This window comes from Falco punctatus, assembly GCF_963210335.1.
Source record: "Falco punctatus genome assembly, chromosome: 5".
In the NCBI taxonomy this organism is placed as follows: domain Eukaryota; kingdom Metazoa; phylum Chordata; class Aves; order Falconiformes; family Falconidae; genus Falco; species Falco punctatus.
Window position 1 is genome coordinate 46,153,795 of NC_137584.1, and position 17,753 is coordinate 46,171,547.

The following is a 17,753-nucleotide window of genomic DNA, read 5'->3' on the forward strand; positions in this document are numbered from 1 at the left end:
CAGTGACTGCCGGCTTTGTCCAGTTACTTGAATACTGAGTCCTGGTTGCCTCAAGTTTGACGGGGTTTGCTGTGGCGTTTTTCCTTTTCATCCTCTTCCTTTTCGTCCTTTTTGCTCCTCTTTCTTTTCCTTTTTCCTTCCCTTTCTTTTCCTTTTTCTTTTTCTTCTTTTTATTTTTCTTTTATTTTCCCTTTGGAATGTTGAAAGGGGAAATATTCTGCTTAAAACCACTACCACTTCATTCATAAATCTGTCTGTCTTTATGAGATTATTCTGCTCTTCCCTTTACTCCATGTCTCCATTTAGTCTGTTCATGTTTATGCGTCTTATTTTCCTCTGTATGGAAAACTTCATCAGAATTTTCTTCCAAAACTGGCTATAATTAGAACAACTTCCAACACCACAGACTACTGTAGCCATAATAGGTTCGTTTAACATTCTGATGTTTTGTTCGAAAGTATTACTCTGGGGATTCAAAAACAAAAACCAAAACCCATGTATGTAAAACTGGTTTAGATCCTTTTTTACCAGACCAATGTTTGCAGCAAACTGTATTACTAGTATAGAGTCAGGCATCTAATTAGAGGATAGTCCAGATCTAGTGGTCTCTCTTTGAAATTTTTCCAAGTGGCATGTATCTTTGCAGGGCTTTATGTAATTTCCAAATGTATATCTGAAAACAAAGACTTCCTTGAAAGGTGTTTACAAAGGTATATAATGTGAGAAGAACAAGAAAGTCTCTTCTAGATCTGTCTAATACTGGTAAAAAGCCGAGGATCAGCTATTTTTTTCTGAATCCTGAGGTATTTTTGTGCATTTATACCATCTTGTCTAGTGATACCCAAGCATGTGCTGAATGAACAGTTTTAGACGATGGACACAACACAGTTCAGGACTCAGGCTCCGCTAAGCAGCCCTCTCGAGTATCATATCAAGCTAGCCTAATTAGAAGACTGTGCTCACGTGGTTATATTCCTTGAAGTATCTCGTTTGGTCTGTTTAAACTTTCTCAGGTGTCTCTACACGACAGTGTTCTGTAGCCCCACTTTCAGATTGCTTATCAGATTCTCTTTTTCTCTAAGCTGGCAAGCCTTTATTTTTATCCTAGTAGCTGATGCTTGTAATTTTTTTTTTTTATTTTTTTAATGCTTCTTGGTTCTAGCAAGGGTTTGTTTGACATTTGGTATTAGGTGAACAAATATTTTTCAGGATTTGAAATGAGAACAGAATAAGCTTCAAGCATATTTTGAAGGCAGTGTGAAGAATAGCCACATATACAATTTTGGGAGTGCATATGTGTGCCAGTGTCATTTCATAGATCAAGTACAGTACGAGTGACCTCTGACAAGTAATGCCAGCACTGCTGTGACTTTTAACTGTAAGAAAAGGGCATAAACAGGTACAGTGTACCATGAAATGCTTACAGTAATTAGGAATTGCACAGGATGGGGGTTCAGGAGAAAGCGTGAGTTTTAGTATGGTAGGCTCCAGAGTTTATAACATAGTTTAAAAGATTATGGGCAGTAGCCGTAATAAATACTACACTTTTTAATATTGAGTTTTGCCCCCACTGCACACTAACCTCTCTTATTTTACTGTTGAATTGGTTTCTTGCCGAGTATTTCTCTTCAGTGTTTGCAGGATGGGTTTGTTTTAAAAGCCTCCTGAACTCTCTATGAAATAATCTGTGGGGTTTTTTTTTAATATATATATTCTTGCCACATATGGAAAATATCAAAATATCAACTCTCTTATCACTGTTGACTTCCCTTTTGGGTTCACTTTTCTTGAAGTATGGGTCTTTAAGCTGCAGCAGAAAGCTATTACTCAAAATAAAGTTGACTGACCCATTAAGAGTAAGTTTAGATAACTAGAGGGAAGATGGGAGAGGATGGAAACATATCCATCCCATTCCAAAATTTTTCTGGCTTCAGTGCCTGTTCTTTGCAGGGCAGGGGCGAAGATGGGGGGGAAGCTATATTCCCCACCGATGCATGCTTGTTGAGTAACCTGCCTTCTTTCACTACCTTGCTCTCCTCTCTTCTCCTGCTGAGAACTCTCCCTTGACTTACAGCAGCATTCCTCAGCCTGGGGGAGGAAACATAGGTCTAAAGACAGGCATTAGGTTTTTAAGAGGTGCATCGCCCCTTCCTGCAAGGCAGCTGGAGTGCAGTGGGCTAATGCTCTAGGAGATAAAGAGGAGAAGGACAGACATATGGCATGGGGCAGGATCGGCATATCTGACCAGTCAGCAAGTTAGCGTTGTCCCCTTAAAAGACTGACATGGTAACCTGACAGATATGATTGAAGAGCCTCGAATCACCTGATTTATGCTGCATTGGAAAATGGAACTGAAGAGTGTAAAGGTCACAAAAATGAGGTAGAATGAATTGTTCCAGTCTTCCAAGTTTGTCAGAAGACACCTATTTTTGCCAGTGCTCTGCCTTTAGGTAATATTATGACAAATGAAAATATTTCCAGGCTGTACTGTGGAAGTTGATTGCACAAGTATTTTGGCTGAGTGCAGTGAATTGCCTGGCCAGCCTGCAGAACAAAGGGGAGCTTTCTCAGCTTGGGGCCATCCACTGAGAATGAGGTTGAGCAGCAGCACTTCTTCTCAGGGAGGCATCTAAGCAGTCAGCAGCCTCAGCACTGGTATTTTTCTCCTGCTAGGAGCAGAATAGTAACTTGGGCAAATCTGGAGCATCTAAGCCCACAGTTTTGGCTGCCCCTTCCTCTGTTCTGCTATGGCAGCGTGGTGTGGGCTGCCACTTGGCTCCCTTCCAGTCTTAGCTTCAGCTGTCGGAGACAATGGGTCACTCAGAGAGGCCTAAGGGTAGTATCAAAATGGGGCAAACTGTGCTCACAGTGGTTCCCTGTGCATTGTCTTCCCTTCCATCCTCTGGCCTCGTCTCCAATAATAAGAATGAGTTGTGAGTGATGAAGGAGGGAAGAGACCAGTCACTAGAGGAGAAGGCTTCTTTGTGCATGTACTAGGAGAAGTGGCTCGAAGAGGAAGGCAGAGTCAAGAAGGGCTCATGGGGTCGGGGTTTGAGGACACTACCTCCAGGCTAATGAGCTAAGGCAGAGTGTTTCTTTCCATTTGTAAACTTGTCATCTTTTCAATCTCAGTGTGATTGAAGAGGGGGCAAGGGGTGAGTGTAAGGGGTGTTTTCTGTTTCCTCCAGTAATACCATGAAGCTGCTAAGCCATGAAAGACATCCATCATGTGTCTGCTGTCACATCAGCCCAATATACCTCTGTTCTTTTGCCTGGGAGGCAAATAACTTCTATGTTGTTCTTTATACAACATAAAGTTCAGTCATGTATGGACCCAATGGAAGGTCCTCAAGCACTACTGGAGTAGGAATAAATAAAATTATATATGCTCCTTACTGAAAGTTTTCCTAATAAATGGTGGAGATCATTTCTCATCTTGAAATGCAGACTGTACTGCTCTCCAGGGTATGCTAGTCTTTCAACTATTTCCCCCCCCCCTACTGCTGGTAAGCCATCTAGGAGTGAAGCCACATTAAGGAGGAATTCCACAGGGCTGTACCAGCCTCTCCTACTCCCATCAAAGAGATTTTGGTGGAGTCTGAATTCTTCTTTCACCGAATTGGGTGTTCTAGGGTGGAAGCTATCTTTCTTCCACTTTGTCTCTTTTTTTTTTTTGTGGATGTAGGCTCTTGATGGCACTTCACTTTTACGTTTGTTTTCATTAGTTTTCTATTCTTTGCATGAAGCAATTTTCTTAGGCACAGCTGGGGTTTCAAAGTCAGGGAAATAGAAAATAAATCTCTAAGTCCACAGGCTTAGGTGTTGATTCACAAACTGTTCAACTTGACTGAATATGTTTTTCTGCAAATTAAAAAACAAACTCTTGTCCTGTGCCAACAAAAGGTGGGGGGGTGCTAAAGACTTGGGATTCCTTTTGTCAGCCACAGATCTTCTGGAAACAGAATATACAGATACTTTAATAAATGTGTTTTTATTTTATCTAGGGGAAAAGCTAGAAGCAGGAGTTTGAATGTGCAGTGTCAGCTATTGTTTTAGCACTGCACTCTGTCACCCCACACAGCACCTTCAGCCATACACTCATCATATGTTTTCATTTGGCAGCCTTCCCAAGAAGAGGAATGAGTGATGCCTGCATACTGTTTCACTTAGCCAACTAGCAATTCTTTTTTATTGCTTTCAGTGAATGCATAAGTTAATTTTTTTTTAAAAAAAAGTGCCACCGCCTTGAATTTTGAACTATTTGAAGAATTTCTGTGAAAACACAAGCAGCTTAGCAATGATAAACCCAGAGGTTGTTACCTCATAATTAAACTGGTGATCTCATAATTAAAAATAGGCAATGAGACTAAAGTGAATGTTTAAAGAGCTTGAAGTATTAAGTGTATAAGGTACGAGTGCATAGTGCTTCTGTATATTCTAAACACGTTTTTCAGCACAGTCTTAAATTTTCTCAGAGCACAAAGTCGTTTAAAATATTATGTTGTATAACTGTGAAGAGATCCTTTCAGACAGTGCTGCACTGACAGGCACTCACTTAAGGTATTCAGTATAAGCTACATAACACCAGTGCTTCTCATAGTAGTGTGGCTTAGCTGCAATGGAATGAAGTATGACTACGGACTTACTGCTGTTGACTCTGGCTTTTTAGAGACATTTTCTGTTGGACTCTGTTTTGGTGAGGAAGTTGGAGAATGCTTAAAAGCAGAAGAAAGGAAGGAAGAAAAGAACAGTGTCAGGGATTGGCTAGTGGGAGTTAAAAAGATTAACTCCTTTCTCCAGAAGCCAAAAAGCTTAAAGTCAAGTGTTCAGATCAGGGTGCAGAAGATGGGAATCCCACACACAGTCCCAAGCCAGGTCCTTGGTAGTCTGCATGTTTTGTTTCATGTGACACTGATTTTTGGCAACAAGGCTGATTTCAGGAATCCCAGCCCAAGCCACCTGTCCCTGCCCCAACTCACTGTTTCTGCTGGTACTTTTCAGTGATGAGATTTCAACAGTTTGAGCAATTCTTTCTGTAGAGACAGCATTTAAGCCATCTTTGTCTCTCTGCTTTATACTGGCTTTGCCTTTATGGTAAACTGGTTGTGTGAACTGATCTGGGTTACAATAGCTTTTTTTTTCCCAGGGTTATGTGTGCAGCTGCGCAAGCAGCAGTGCTGGCCTCTCATTTGCACTAGCACATGGGTAAGTGTGAGCAGCAGAGGAAGGGAGGATGAAGGAGGGTCTGTTGAAGCAGGTCTGCTGTCCATGGAAATCCTTATGAAGCCCCATGTGGAGAAATGATAATCCACAGTCTGCTATTATAGCTGAAGGAAGAGATGAAGCATGAAGGAAATGTGAGGAAAGGCTAGCAGAAACGAAACACTATTAAATTATGTTTTGGTAAAAATCTTGCTGTTGATAGTATTGGAAGAAAGAAGACAGTGTAATGCAGACAGCACCAATTTGCACTAACATCACATCCTGCAAGTGGAATGGCCTGGAAGTAGCAGTATGCCTGGGTGAAACACTGGTGTGATTTCATCTGGGATAATCAATCCAGTCTTGGGAATGACAGGCTCTCCTCTTTATCAGTGCTGATTTCTTGGTTTAATCATTCTCTGTCAAGTACTGAAATGTACAGCTACACAAATACTGTTTTTGTGAAAGCAGTTTGTGTGCTTTTGCTGTAGCACTGGTTGTGCTTTAGCCAAGGAGATGATCCTGTTTATGGTGTGGGTGCTTGGCAGTCTCAACAAGCACGTGTGTTTGTACTTGCCACAGAAGAAGCATATGGCTTGGGTAGCTCTGAATGTGTGAGATTGCAGAAATGCACGTTGTCTCCAGCAGGACCAGGGACATGGGTTGTTTCTGAGAGAAACATCAAAGCTACTTAACTGTCAGCAGATATTGATACTGTGTGTCCCTGTAGAACCTTCTGATGTTCAGTATAAATTTACATTGAGTTTCATGCTATGAATTTCTCAAGAAGCTAAAACTTAATTTGAAAATAATTCTTTGAAGCTGCCATAATTCTTTCAGTGTTAGTACTAATATGTAGTTGCTTATCTATAAAAATCAACCTTTGTCTAAATCTATACTGTCTATTGTGTATCTATCACCTGTTCTCCACCTAAATGTCCTTAGTTGTGTAACATTCACAACCTTACATAAGGGAAGTGAGAAACTTTTATTACTGATCCTAAATCTTCGTGCTTTTGACACTCTGCACATTTTATAAATATCATTATCACCACAGTTGTCCAGATGATAGAAGAGGTACTGTGGAACCACGTTGCCATTCATATGGGTGCATCGATGATCACTGTTTAGATGAGATTTTTCATCCTCTTTTCATTAAAACTGTTCTACTGATGGCCTGCAAGTAGTTGCATCAGCGTAGCTGAGGGTACTGCATCGTAGTTTGTGAATGGGAGTGAACAACTGGTTCAGGTATATCCTAAGCCATTGTAGAAAATTCTCAGACAAAAAAAAGTGAGAGAGACGAGATTACTTCTTTTTTCCTAAGTGTCTGAGATATGTGGTTTCTTCTGGCAGGTATTTGACCCAGGTGTTTAAGGTACAAATAGCAAGCCCACGTGATTTCAGCTAGACCAAAATTCAGCTTAAAGTGCCTTAATGATTTAGTTACTTGTGCAATATGCCTCTTTTCAGCCCCTTTGAATTCAGCTAAACACTTTTCTATGTGAATTAGCACTATGAAGCGTTACTACATATGGTGGATGCCTGTGCACATCAGTGAGAGTATTTCCATAGTGAAGTGCTGAATAATCAACATTGTTGAAAACCTAAAGCTAAACTTGCCCTTTAAAGACCAGATAAGAGAAAGTAAGAATTATTCCTGCAAGTGTCTTGTAAACTCCCAGGCTTCTGCTATGGCATAGACATAAAAAGTCTCTTGAATTACTAAAGCTTCTTTTCTGATAAATGCCATTATGTTATTTTCAAGTAAAATTAATTTTTATGACTCATGTGAAGTATTAGGTGACTTTTCTTTGGGAAATACCTCTTCAAGTTAAATTGAAATGAAATTTCCCAGCAGTATTACTTAATAACTGGAACACAGGAAACTTTTTAGCTTGAAATGCTGTTACACTGTGATTCTAAATAGTTAATCCCTTAAAAATCCCATGAAATACTAAGAAACCAGTGGATTCTTAGCACAGTGTAGTGTACGCCTTTCCCTACTCCTGAAACTTCAGGAAGCATATTTGAGACTGTGCATGTGCTTGGGCTGTGTTAATGTGTATAGAGCATCTGTGCCTCCCTGCTGGTTTCTATCTGAATTGGGCTCAGCCAGGACTCATCTACCTGTGCTGTGAGATTAAATAGGCTCAAACTCTGCTCTGTGACACCATGCATATCGCCTCACCCGTTTGTATGTGCATGCCTTGCAAAAACATGTGGCAATCTCAGAAAAACACTTTTGTTTGCCATTTACACTCCCACAACTGGTGATTCTTCTGAGGTTACATTTACAAAATTTGAAGTCTGGGTACTGGCCTGAAAAGTATCTGAAATTCTGGTTAAAAAAAAATTTAAAAATAACCAGCACAAACACGTAGGGATACAATTTGACTCTCCAGCTCAGGCTCAGTCATGCAAGATATTGCACATGTCCCAGGAGGAGCAGAATGTCACCCCTGTCATTAAAGCACTCTCCTCTGATGTTAGCCACAGCCCTGCAGGGTTTCATTTGGAAACTACAGCTATGGTCACAGGAAAGGGGCTGAGGGTGTAGTAATTATGCTGCTGTCAAATTAGTTTGAAGTATTTTGACACAAATGCAAGTTGAATCTAAATTAAGATCTCCATCTCAATGAATTTACTGAGGTTTAAGCAGGAAGGTGTTAGTTTTGATGCTGGCCTACTGACAACAGGGAGTGGAATTCCTTTTGCCTTTGCTTTTGGTCTTGCTGTTAGTCCTTGGCTGCAAGTAAACAGCACCCAAAAGGCAAGTTAGCAGACACATTTTGCATTTCTTCCACTGTGTTCAAAGCTGCCATGGGTATGAATATACGTAATAATTAATCTGAGAGAAATTTCATCTCATGACAGCTATCCATGTCACTAAGTAGCTGTTCAGCTTAATGCTGCCAGGAATTACGTATGGGATATTTGCAATGTGTTATCTCCAATTCTCATTAGATTCTTTTGCACTGCTTGGATTCCTGTAAAAAACCTGAAATCGGGAGTGTGACATCTTCCTACCCAATTAAGGTGCACTAATCATATAGTCAGCATGTTCAGACATGTCTTGTGGAACATCTTTAAACCTCACTTTGAAATTTCATATCTGAGGGGGGAATTTTATTTGAACCTTAGTAGCTTTTAATGCCTTACATTTAAGCTACTTGAAAGTCTGGAAAGCTTTTTTTCTTGTCATGTCTGTGTTACTAGATTTCTTTATTAACACAAAGGCAGATTACTTTAAACTTTAATTGTTCCAGAATTGAATCATAAATACAAAATGGTCTGTCTGACACAAACCCTTCGATTGATGTGTCTTTGCAGGAAAAACACTACTTCTAGACAAGCACTGCAAAAATGTGATTAACTGTGGAACTTCTTATAAATACACCGGCTAGAGTTTATTATTCACAAACCAATTCCTTGCCTTTGTTGGAATAAAATGAAATACTTTGATTATGTGTTCTGGTGCTTTTTGTATTGCTTGAGATTGCCAAGTCTTCTTCCCCAAGTGGTATCTCTTCAGATTTTGTTGAACACTTCATCCGCGTGGCTTCTTAATTAAATATTCTGGGGTGCAAATTACTGATGGGATGTTCCTTGGAGTATTGCACACATCTATGGCCGTCTCTGGTCAGCACTGAAGTAGCTGAACTTCTGGTATGTTCCTTCCTCCATAGTCCTCTTCCTACAGAAACAAGTCAAAGAGGTTGTCTTGTTTAAAATAGGCTATATGGGTCACACTCGCTGTCTCCAAGGTCATTCAAAACAAAAGAAGAGAGAAAGAGGAAAGAGTTCTTTAATTAAACAAAAATGATGGCACAAAAAGTGAATGACTGATCTGACCACAAAAACTGCTGAAAACCTGTGGAAGGATTTTTAACAGCCAGAATGTGAGAGTCTGCATCTGCCTTCAAATATAAGCCAGAAAGACAGAATACACGTTCACTTTAAGCTGGATAACATGATGTGGATACATGTGGAGACTGAGGTTGAACTTAGTGATTTGTGATCTCAAAGTGTTTCCTAGAATGCTTTCATTTTTTTGTGTGTTTTTTTTTTTAAGTGTCCAAAGTGCTTTACTATATCAATGCTACAATTCAAAATACATATCTTAGGCAGGATAGGAAGTGAGAATAAAAAAATTAAATTATTAACGAAGGAGCAGTGATGGGTCAAGAATTTTCTGCTACAGTTCCTTGCTTCTCAGAGGAACCTTCCCTGGCTGCCTGCTACCTTGTCTTGTCCAGTCATTGTATCGGTTATCTTTATTGTGAAAGGAAATTTATTTGTCTAGTGATCCCTCTTAACCCAGCGGAGCTTGCTTCTTTGTATCTGCAGTGTGTGTTAGCTCTTGCTTCTTAAAAACTACATGGCAGTAATTTTCTTCCTCCACTTTAGGCAAGAGTGTAAGCTCACGTTGTCAGCTTTATAATGCACAAATTGTGCAGCAGCTCCCAAATTGAGTATGGTTGTAATTCATGTACCTGTAGCTGGGTATCGTCTCCATCACCAATGTCCTTTACTTGGTTTCATGCTTTAGCAATCCTGTTTAACAAGAATGAATCTAAATGAGAGATTCAGATTTCTCACTCAGCAAACAAAATCCTAGTTTCTCTTGGTTAATGTTCATGCTTGTATTGTTTCCTTGTCTCTCTGCAGCTTCCTATTGTTGAAAAAATAAGGATCATTGCTCAGAAGGTGTATGGAGCTCAGGATATAGAGTTGTCTCCCGCTGCACAGTCACAAGTTGATCGTTACACTCGACAGGTAAGAATGCCAGTGAATTATGCAGTCAGGTATTTGCTGGATGAAAGTCTTATGAAACCCTGGGGTGTAAAAGGTTCTCAGATTGGAGTGTTTAGTCAAGCTTTGCTAAAAGGTGTGAGCTTACCCATGGTGCTAAACTGTGAAAGCCAGTATGGATTGTTTAGATTACATTAGGTAGAATAGAATGGTTTTAACCTTGAAAGCTATCTCCTGTAAGATATGTATGGTGTTTGAAATCCTTCTGAGATTGTTGATGAAACTCTATACTTTCTATGCAGAGTGGTAATTTTGGGTTACTGCCTTAAATGTGACAACTGCACATCTAGTAATATGTGCCAAATTTTAGCATATGGCTGTTCACTTGTACCTGCAAAAAATGAGTTTGCAAACACAAAAAGACCTGTGCACAGCTATGCATGTCAGCAACAAAGCTCCCAATACTTGTAAAATTATTTGGTTTCCTTCTGTTTATATACTTTTCAAGGGGTTATAAATGCTAGAAGGCGCAATAGACCACCATTCCTAAAGCATGTGGGATTGGGCTTTGTTACACTTTGAAAACAGTTATAAAACCATGTTGAGAGGTGAATGTACCTTCTGTAATGGAGTGGCTTCTGCAAATAAACGTGTCTGGAGCTCTTCTGCCAGAAAATTGAAATTAGGCACGAGCGTCATCAAAAAATTCCTGAGCATACTTCAGCAGTCTGGTCAGACAGCCAGAAGTATAGCCATCTTCTCTATAATGCAAATCTTCTGATAATTGATTTGATTTTCTAGATGTAAAGGAAGCTTACTTAGTGTACTTGAAGCAAAATAATCCATGTCTTTATCTTTTCCTGCTGTGATTCTCTAATCCATTTTTAGTCTAAACGTCAGTAGTATTAGGAAGTATTTTCACAATGTCATTAAAGGATTGTTGTCAGTGCTGGGCTGCAGAGGCAATTCCCTGCAGTGCTGCCTCTCCTCTTGGCCTTGTGGATTGCATCCCTGTTTGTCAGGGAATCAAACAGAAGAGTGGAAGGTGCCTGACTAAAGGTTAATAGATAACCTGCGAGACAAATAGTGTGTGGGCAGCTGCTGAGGGGCTTTCCCTGATTTTCTCCCAGTTTTTGAGTAGCTACTGCACTGTCATTACTGAAGTGGGTGCCGTCACATCGCACAGTTTTTATCTTGTTTAAAAACAAAGCATGTATCATGAGCCATTTGTGTTTACCCCCAAGAAGATGTTAGTACCCTTAGATAGTTTTTGACTATGAATTCTGATCTCAAGTAAGTATCTAACTGGTCATCAGTGCCTGCAGAGAAGTGTCATACTGGAGTTTTATTAAGTTGGTTCAGGTTTGTTGTTCAGTGTGGTAGCTGTTGTGCACCCTTTCTGAAAATAGCATAGTCTAGCTGTTGAATAGGCAACTTTTGCACCTAACTCTAGATTGAGAACCTGCTCTAGAAGCTGGATATCCCTACAGTCAAGTCTCTGGAGATAGAGGCCTGAGATGAGAGAGAATAGCATATGAAATAGTTTTCTGTCAATTTCTGAAATATTAGCTGTTGAGAAACTGAGGTTAACTATTGCTATATGGATTTTAGGGTTTCCAGAAGATACTGATAACAAAGTGAAAACATATTCTGTCTTTAATCTTAAAAACATTTTTCTCTTTTCCTGCCCTTTTCTGTTAGGGATTTGGAAATCTTCCCATTTGTATGGCAAAAACTCACCTATCCCTCTCCCATCAGCCTGAGAGGAAGGGCGTTCCCACTGGTTTCATTTTGCCAATTAGTGATGTGCGAGCCAGTATTGGAGCTGGATTCATCTACCCTTTGGTAGGAACGGTGAGTGCAGAGTATTCAACTTGATCACTCCCCTTCCTTTGACCTAGCTTGACAGGGAAGTGTGTGTCCTGTTTGCCTCTAAAAATAATGTGTAGAACCAGGTGAGTTCTTGATTTTTTTAATGATAATTTTATCCTCACGCTTTTTGCAGCTCTGTGTTGATAGGAAAAGAGAATTAGGAAAATGTAATATCATATAAGAGCTTTGACTACAGAGTCTGAGAGAACGGGTCTTGCTATTAGTTCTGTTTCTGATGTTTTTCACTTAGTTTAGGATACTTAGGCACTCTAATGCTGCAGAAAAATGAGTTTACATGTCTGTTGCCTTTCCTTAGTCGAATTGCAGCCTATAAGTAACTGTAGTTACATGACTATATTCTAAATGTTAAATCTTTCATCTGTCATTACAAAGCATTGTAACATATTTAGATGAAAGGAATTGTGTTAGGGAAAATACGTTCAAAATGATTGCTTTTCAGCTGATGAGCTGGATCCATTCCCAGTCCTTGTGAGCATCTCTGCTGGTTCTGTAAAACTAAGCTCTGGTGGGAAGTGAAAGATTTCTAACTGCAAAAGTAGCAGCACATTCCTTCTCCTTTTTAGAGATTTAAACAATGAGATGTTAAAATGAGGCAGTTGTCATCCTTTCTTCCTACCTGTCCTTAAAAGTACGGACTCAGATTAGGAAGCTCTTGACATGCTTTATCAAAGTAGCTGAGAGGCTAGTCAGCTCATGCCTTTTGCCAACCACACACCGTTGCTCCGAACAGTAGTTGAACTGCATCTGACATCTCATAGCATGAGTTGTTACTTATATGTAGCTAATTCATGGGATGATGCTAGAGAAGGGATGCAAAAGCCATTGCATTTCCGGAAAGAGTACTCTCCCAATGTTATCTCATCTTCCCAGAGGACGGCCTGATTTCCTTGTGTAGCAGTACACTTAGGAAAGTTTGAAAGTTTCTAATCTATTGTTTTGAATTCCCTCTGAAACAATCAAGTGTTTGAAACAAGGAAGGAAGTACTTTCTGACCAGGAGAGTTCCTGAAGTTCAGGAAACTGTGTCACTTTAACTCACTGGACTTCGGGATATGCTTTCCTTCTGCACGGCCACATTATGTGCATCAACCAGAAATGAAGCGCAGCTGTGCATTTAAATTGTGTCAGACCAACTTCCAATTACTGATGAGAGAACAACATTTGTCAGAAGTTCTAGTATCTCCATGGCCTGGATTCAAGTTTGCACTGGAAGTTGTGTGTCATAAAGTTGTGAGAAAGAGTGAATGTGAAGAATGGGCAGCAACTACTTCAAATCCATGAGGGAGCTATTCTGTAGGATGTCAGAGTGAAATGTTCTTGGGTTGTGCTTTCTGAATGAGTCACGCTTTGCATACTTCCACAAAAACTAGCTGCAGTTCGGCCTTATAAATCCATAGGAACTGTCCATAGAAGTGGTATAGACCAAACAAGTCAAGGATTAGCTCTTATTTTTTGTTTCTACCTAGAACCAAAAAATAGACTTCTTATGAAGGATTTTTTATATGTGGGAATTCTTACTGGGAGAGATTGTAAAAAATACATTCAAGTTCGTTACTTGGTGAAAGGTAGTATAGCTATGGAACTTCTCTCATATTAGGAACTGGGTAGGCAGTGTTAGGTATTCCGAAAGAGTTTGTAGGGAAGGGTACTGTATAAACATAAGATCCCCAGGAGCTAAAAATCTAAATAGGCAGACATTGATCATTGGTTGTTTGGAAAACATTGCTAATGCTCAGGAATGTGGGGCAGAACACTCCTTGGAACTATCAGAATTGCTACAAATCAAAATGAATAAATGAGTATGAATGTATTCCTAACATCCTTACCATACAATTCCTTCTCTAGAATTAAATTTATGGCAAGAGGTCCAGCCTACTGTCTTTCAGAACTGAGAGTTGTGATCATCAGGAAACAAGCTCTCAGAATTGGACCGTTGCTTTTGAGATCACTTTTCTATTTTGCCACCCTCAGATTTTTTGTGTGCTTTGCTGTCAGCAATTAAGTTTTAGGACTAGTGGTACTTTTAAAGTTGTGCAAGAAGGAATAGTTTTGATGTCAGGTTCCAAAACGGAGAGTCTTTCTTTTAGAGTTCTCTTACCAATAAAGCTATCCAAAAATGTCTGCCAGAACAAAACAAGTATAAAAGGGCATGTCCTGAAGGCTTAAAGTGGCTGGAGGTCAGATGTTATGAGTAGGGAGATTACAGAAATCCTGGTGACAGCATATGGTGAAAGCATCCAGTCGTGACAGTGTATTAGATGTCGTTACGTAGGAAAAATAGAAGGAGCAGTATATATTTTTTCCTTTCATTACTTGCTGGCTAATTGTATTAATGGAAGAAAATCCTTAATACCAAAGCTGCTTAGAGCCTTCTTGCAGCTAAGACCTTTTTGATTGCAGGGTAAGTGCTATTGGACAACATTTGTTAAAGTTGTAGTGATAATTCTGGTGCTAATTAAATGTCAAACTCCATTCTCAAAGCATATTTTTAACTGGACAAGCTCCTCACACACTAACCTGGCAGAATTTATCAGTGATGAAGCAGGTTGTTTGAATTCTGTTCCAGTTTAATGGGCAAGAGCATCACAAATGAAAGAGATAAGTACTGCTGAAATACAATAAACTATCTGCAGTAACTAACATTTGTAGTTTAACCTTGTCATTAGCACATATAAATTAATGAGATTTGTATTTACCCCAGCACTGATAGGCTTTTTTTTTAAAAAAAAAAAACTAAATGCTTAACATGTTGTCTTCATATTCTCTAAGCAAAATTTGTGTTGTAGTTGGCTCTGGTTCCCTTACAGCATGGAAGTCTTTCCAGGAAAAATGAGCTGAGCCTTATCAGAGGAAATCAGCAGTGAAACAAGAGGTGCATTTAATTAACACTGGCATAGCTTTTATCCAAGTTCTCTGTGACCATGACCCAGAGGGCTACATCACTCTCACAGGTGGAGTGTTGACATCATTGCTTGGCTCAACAGAGTGATGGCAGGAAGGCTGCTGGAGTATATGTAGGAAACCAGTGAAGTCATTCTCTAGCAATGCTTGGGTGGAGAATTATTAGATTTTTGTAGTATGTGTGTTTCTCTCCACCCCCACCCAAAAAGCCATTGCAGTTTGGTGCTTTCTCACATTCAGCCACGTTTCCATTGTTCTTTTTCGTGTGATGTGCAAGAATGCAGGCTGCTGTCTTTTGCCTTTGTGAAGTGATGCTACCAAGTCACTGGTGCAAGAAATGTAGCTGTGTTTGAATCATAGTGAGATTTTAAAATGTGTAGCACCCTTTTGCAGCCATGCACTTTTGTTTTAATGGGTTAAAACTACAGGCAAGGTCCCTCTGAAAATACGTGGAACCTTTGGAGCCAAAACCTTCACAATGAACTGACTTCCTTCAGATATCAACATATCTGAAGAAAGGTCAATCTATTACAGAAATATTATTTTTCTCCCCATAGAGAGAGCAGTTCAAGTCTCTGGAACTAGTTTTGAAACTATATCCTGTGGGGAGAAACTCTTGGGGCAGCCCAGTGTTGTTTCAAATCAGTTTATGGAGCGATAAAGCCGTAATTCACTTGTGGGTGAGAGCAAGGACTGTCCTGGTAAAATATTACCTGAATATTGTAAGGAGGGAAAGACCTTGAAAGTAAATATTTTTATGAATACTTTTAGAAGGAAAATATTGTTCCCTGTTGAAGGAATTTCTTCTTTCTTAGTAGTTAAGAGCTTAACAAGTTTTGAGGGTGTCTGTTGAACATAAGCTAGAGTCCAGGCCTACCTGAAGTGCAGTTGCGGTTTCCCAGTGGTGCATGAGGCGCAGGTTGTCTCCACACTGTCGTTTTGTCACTTCTCTCAGGCTCTATTAGGGAACAACTGAATAATTATTGGCAGATTGCACAACTCATCCTGATGATCTGTGTAACATAGGGTGATTTTTCAAACACATGATGGTGAAATATTTGTTTGCCTTGTAAGGCATTTAGCTTAGAATGGAACCTTATATCGTTTACAAAGGAATAGTGCTGTGCTAGGTATTCTGCCCTCTCTCAGTTCAAAAAATGTCCCTGGTGATGTGATATTTGGCATCTGCCTTTGGTGGCGTGTAGTTGCCGTGTTGTAGCAGTGCTCAGAAGTCCCCAAACAGCTAGTTGTAAAAATACTAGGTGCTTACAGACTCTGCAGGCTGGTTTTGAGATAACTGCAGTTAAGTGTGGAAAAAGTAACAGAAAGGGAAAGCTATGAAGTTAAACTCACATGGGAAATGTAGGTTAGCAGTTGTGTACTTCTAAATCGAATAATGCTAACAGGAAAAGAGAAGCCCACGCTCTCCTCTGTTAGATGATGTGCCACTGCATTTATTACAGTAGGTCTAATTCCTCTCGGGAAGCGGGGAGAGAGGTTTTCTGAATTACACAGGGCACATTGTTCCTGCACAGTGACCAGGTGTGCACATGTGGAGTACTGAATGATGTTACGCTTGGTGGAAGGCTGATGAACTATTATTCAGTGTAGGGTTGGTGGGGCGGGGGTGTGCATATAGGTAAGATCAATGGCTGGAAGTGAAGGTGAGGACAATCAACTTTAGTTCATTGTGTTTAAAAGCTAGAGGCTGAGAGATGGTTAGTGTCATAACAGTAAATACACCTGTGTTCCTTGGTGGATTGCATGATGTGGTTATGGCAGTATTGAGTTGGCCAGAAAGGGTCTCTGTAGATGAGGCAAAAATAGGCCCAAGTGAATGATTTAGCTGAAGGGATGAAAAAAAAGTTGTAGATTATAATGAAAAAGGGTATGTGACAGCCTTTGGAAATGTCCCAGGGGTGTGGACTGTGAGGCAGTTAAATTCAAGGATGACTATGGCCATTTGTGGTGAGAAGATGGGAACAGAAGAATAAGGGGAGGATTGGAAAGATGAGGTTGGCTGGAAAGGAAAAGAAGTTAAATTGAGTTATACCAGTGGGAGGAGATGCCTGTGAAATGATTTGAAAACACATCCAAGGTGTACAAGGAGAACTAGAAGAGGGCAGTGAAGTAAAAGCTGCAAGGGTAAAAGAGATTTGAAGATATTCCAAAAGCATTAGTTGAAAAAATGACATGATCTAAGATCTGGCCAGGAAGAAGTCATGGGAGTAATTGATGGATATAGTTACAGGAGAGCAGAACAGGCCTTGCTGATTACTAAGAATTTTTTTACATTGAAGAGAAAGAGTAGAGTTTAGCTGGCTTGAAAAATTTATTATGGTCTCTGCAACTTTTGAAAGCACATAGAAAAGAATGTATTTAAATGATAATTCGGAAATTTCCATATGCTCTGAGTATTTGCTGTTTTCTTCAACTGTTTTAAACTGATGTGGATAAGGCAGTGCTTGTTGGAAATGCAGAGTAAATATAATGTGCACCTTTTTGCCATTGCTGTGACCCAGACATATGATGAAATACCCTCTTGCACCTTCAAAAAAAAAAAAAAAAAAACCCAAACCAAACAGCCTCTCTTCCTTCTCTGGCATTTAGAAATGTCTTGACAGATAATGGAGGCAAGGCACTTAGATTCTTTGTAGTTCATGCTGTCTCTTGACTGCTCTGTTTGTTTACTGGTAAGCATTATTTAACCTACTTTATAATATAGTACGATGTATTATCTTTTCTGAATGAAAGACCAGGTCCTATTTCTGACTGAATCAGTAAAATTAATTTGCAGTTTATTACAGCTTCCTGCAACCCAGTCTTACATTCCTCAGAAGCCAGCACTTGTAGTTAGCAGAACTAAAGGAATGGTTTTGCTTTCTGTTGAGAAGAAAAAAGTTGTGTAGGCATGTGTGTTATTTCAGCAAACTGAATAGTTGGAGGAAGACTTGTTGTTTTGGGACAGGATGAAACCATTAGACAACATATCACAGAAGAAAA

The 17,753-nt window shown here is 39.7% G+C and overlaps 1 protein-coding gene across 4 annotated transcripts in view; it reads left to right on the plus strand.

Annotated features, from left to right (window-relative positions):
- MTHFD1L (methylenetetrahydrofolate dehydrogenase (NADP+ dependent) 1 like) overlaps positions 1 to 17,753 on the plus strand; it is a 156,895-nt gene that overhangs the window by 96,863 nt on the left and 42,279 nt on the right. For all 4 annotated transcript variants that reach the window (XM_080389690.1, XM_080389691.1, XM_080389689.1 and 1 more), the window contains 2 exons: positions 9,874 to 9,981; positions 11,659 to 11,811. In XM_080389690.1, the coding sequence (XP_080245816.1) occupies positions 9,874 to 9,981; positions 11,659 to 11,811 (261 nt within the window). The remainder of the gene's footprint in view (positions 1 to 9,873; positions 9,982 to 11,658; positions 11,812 to 17,753) is intronic.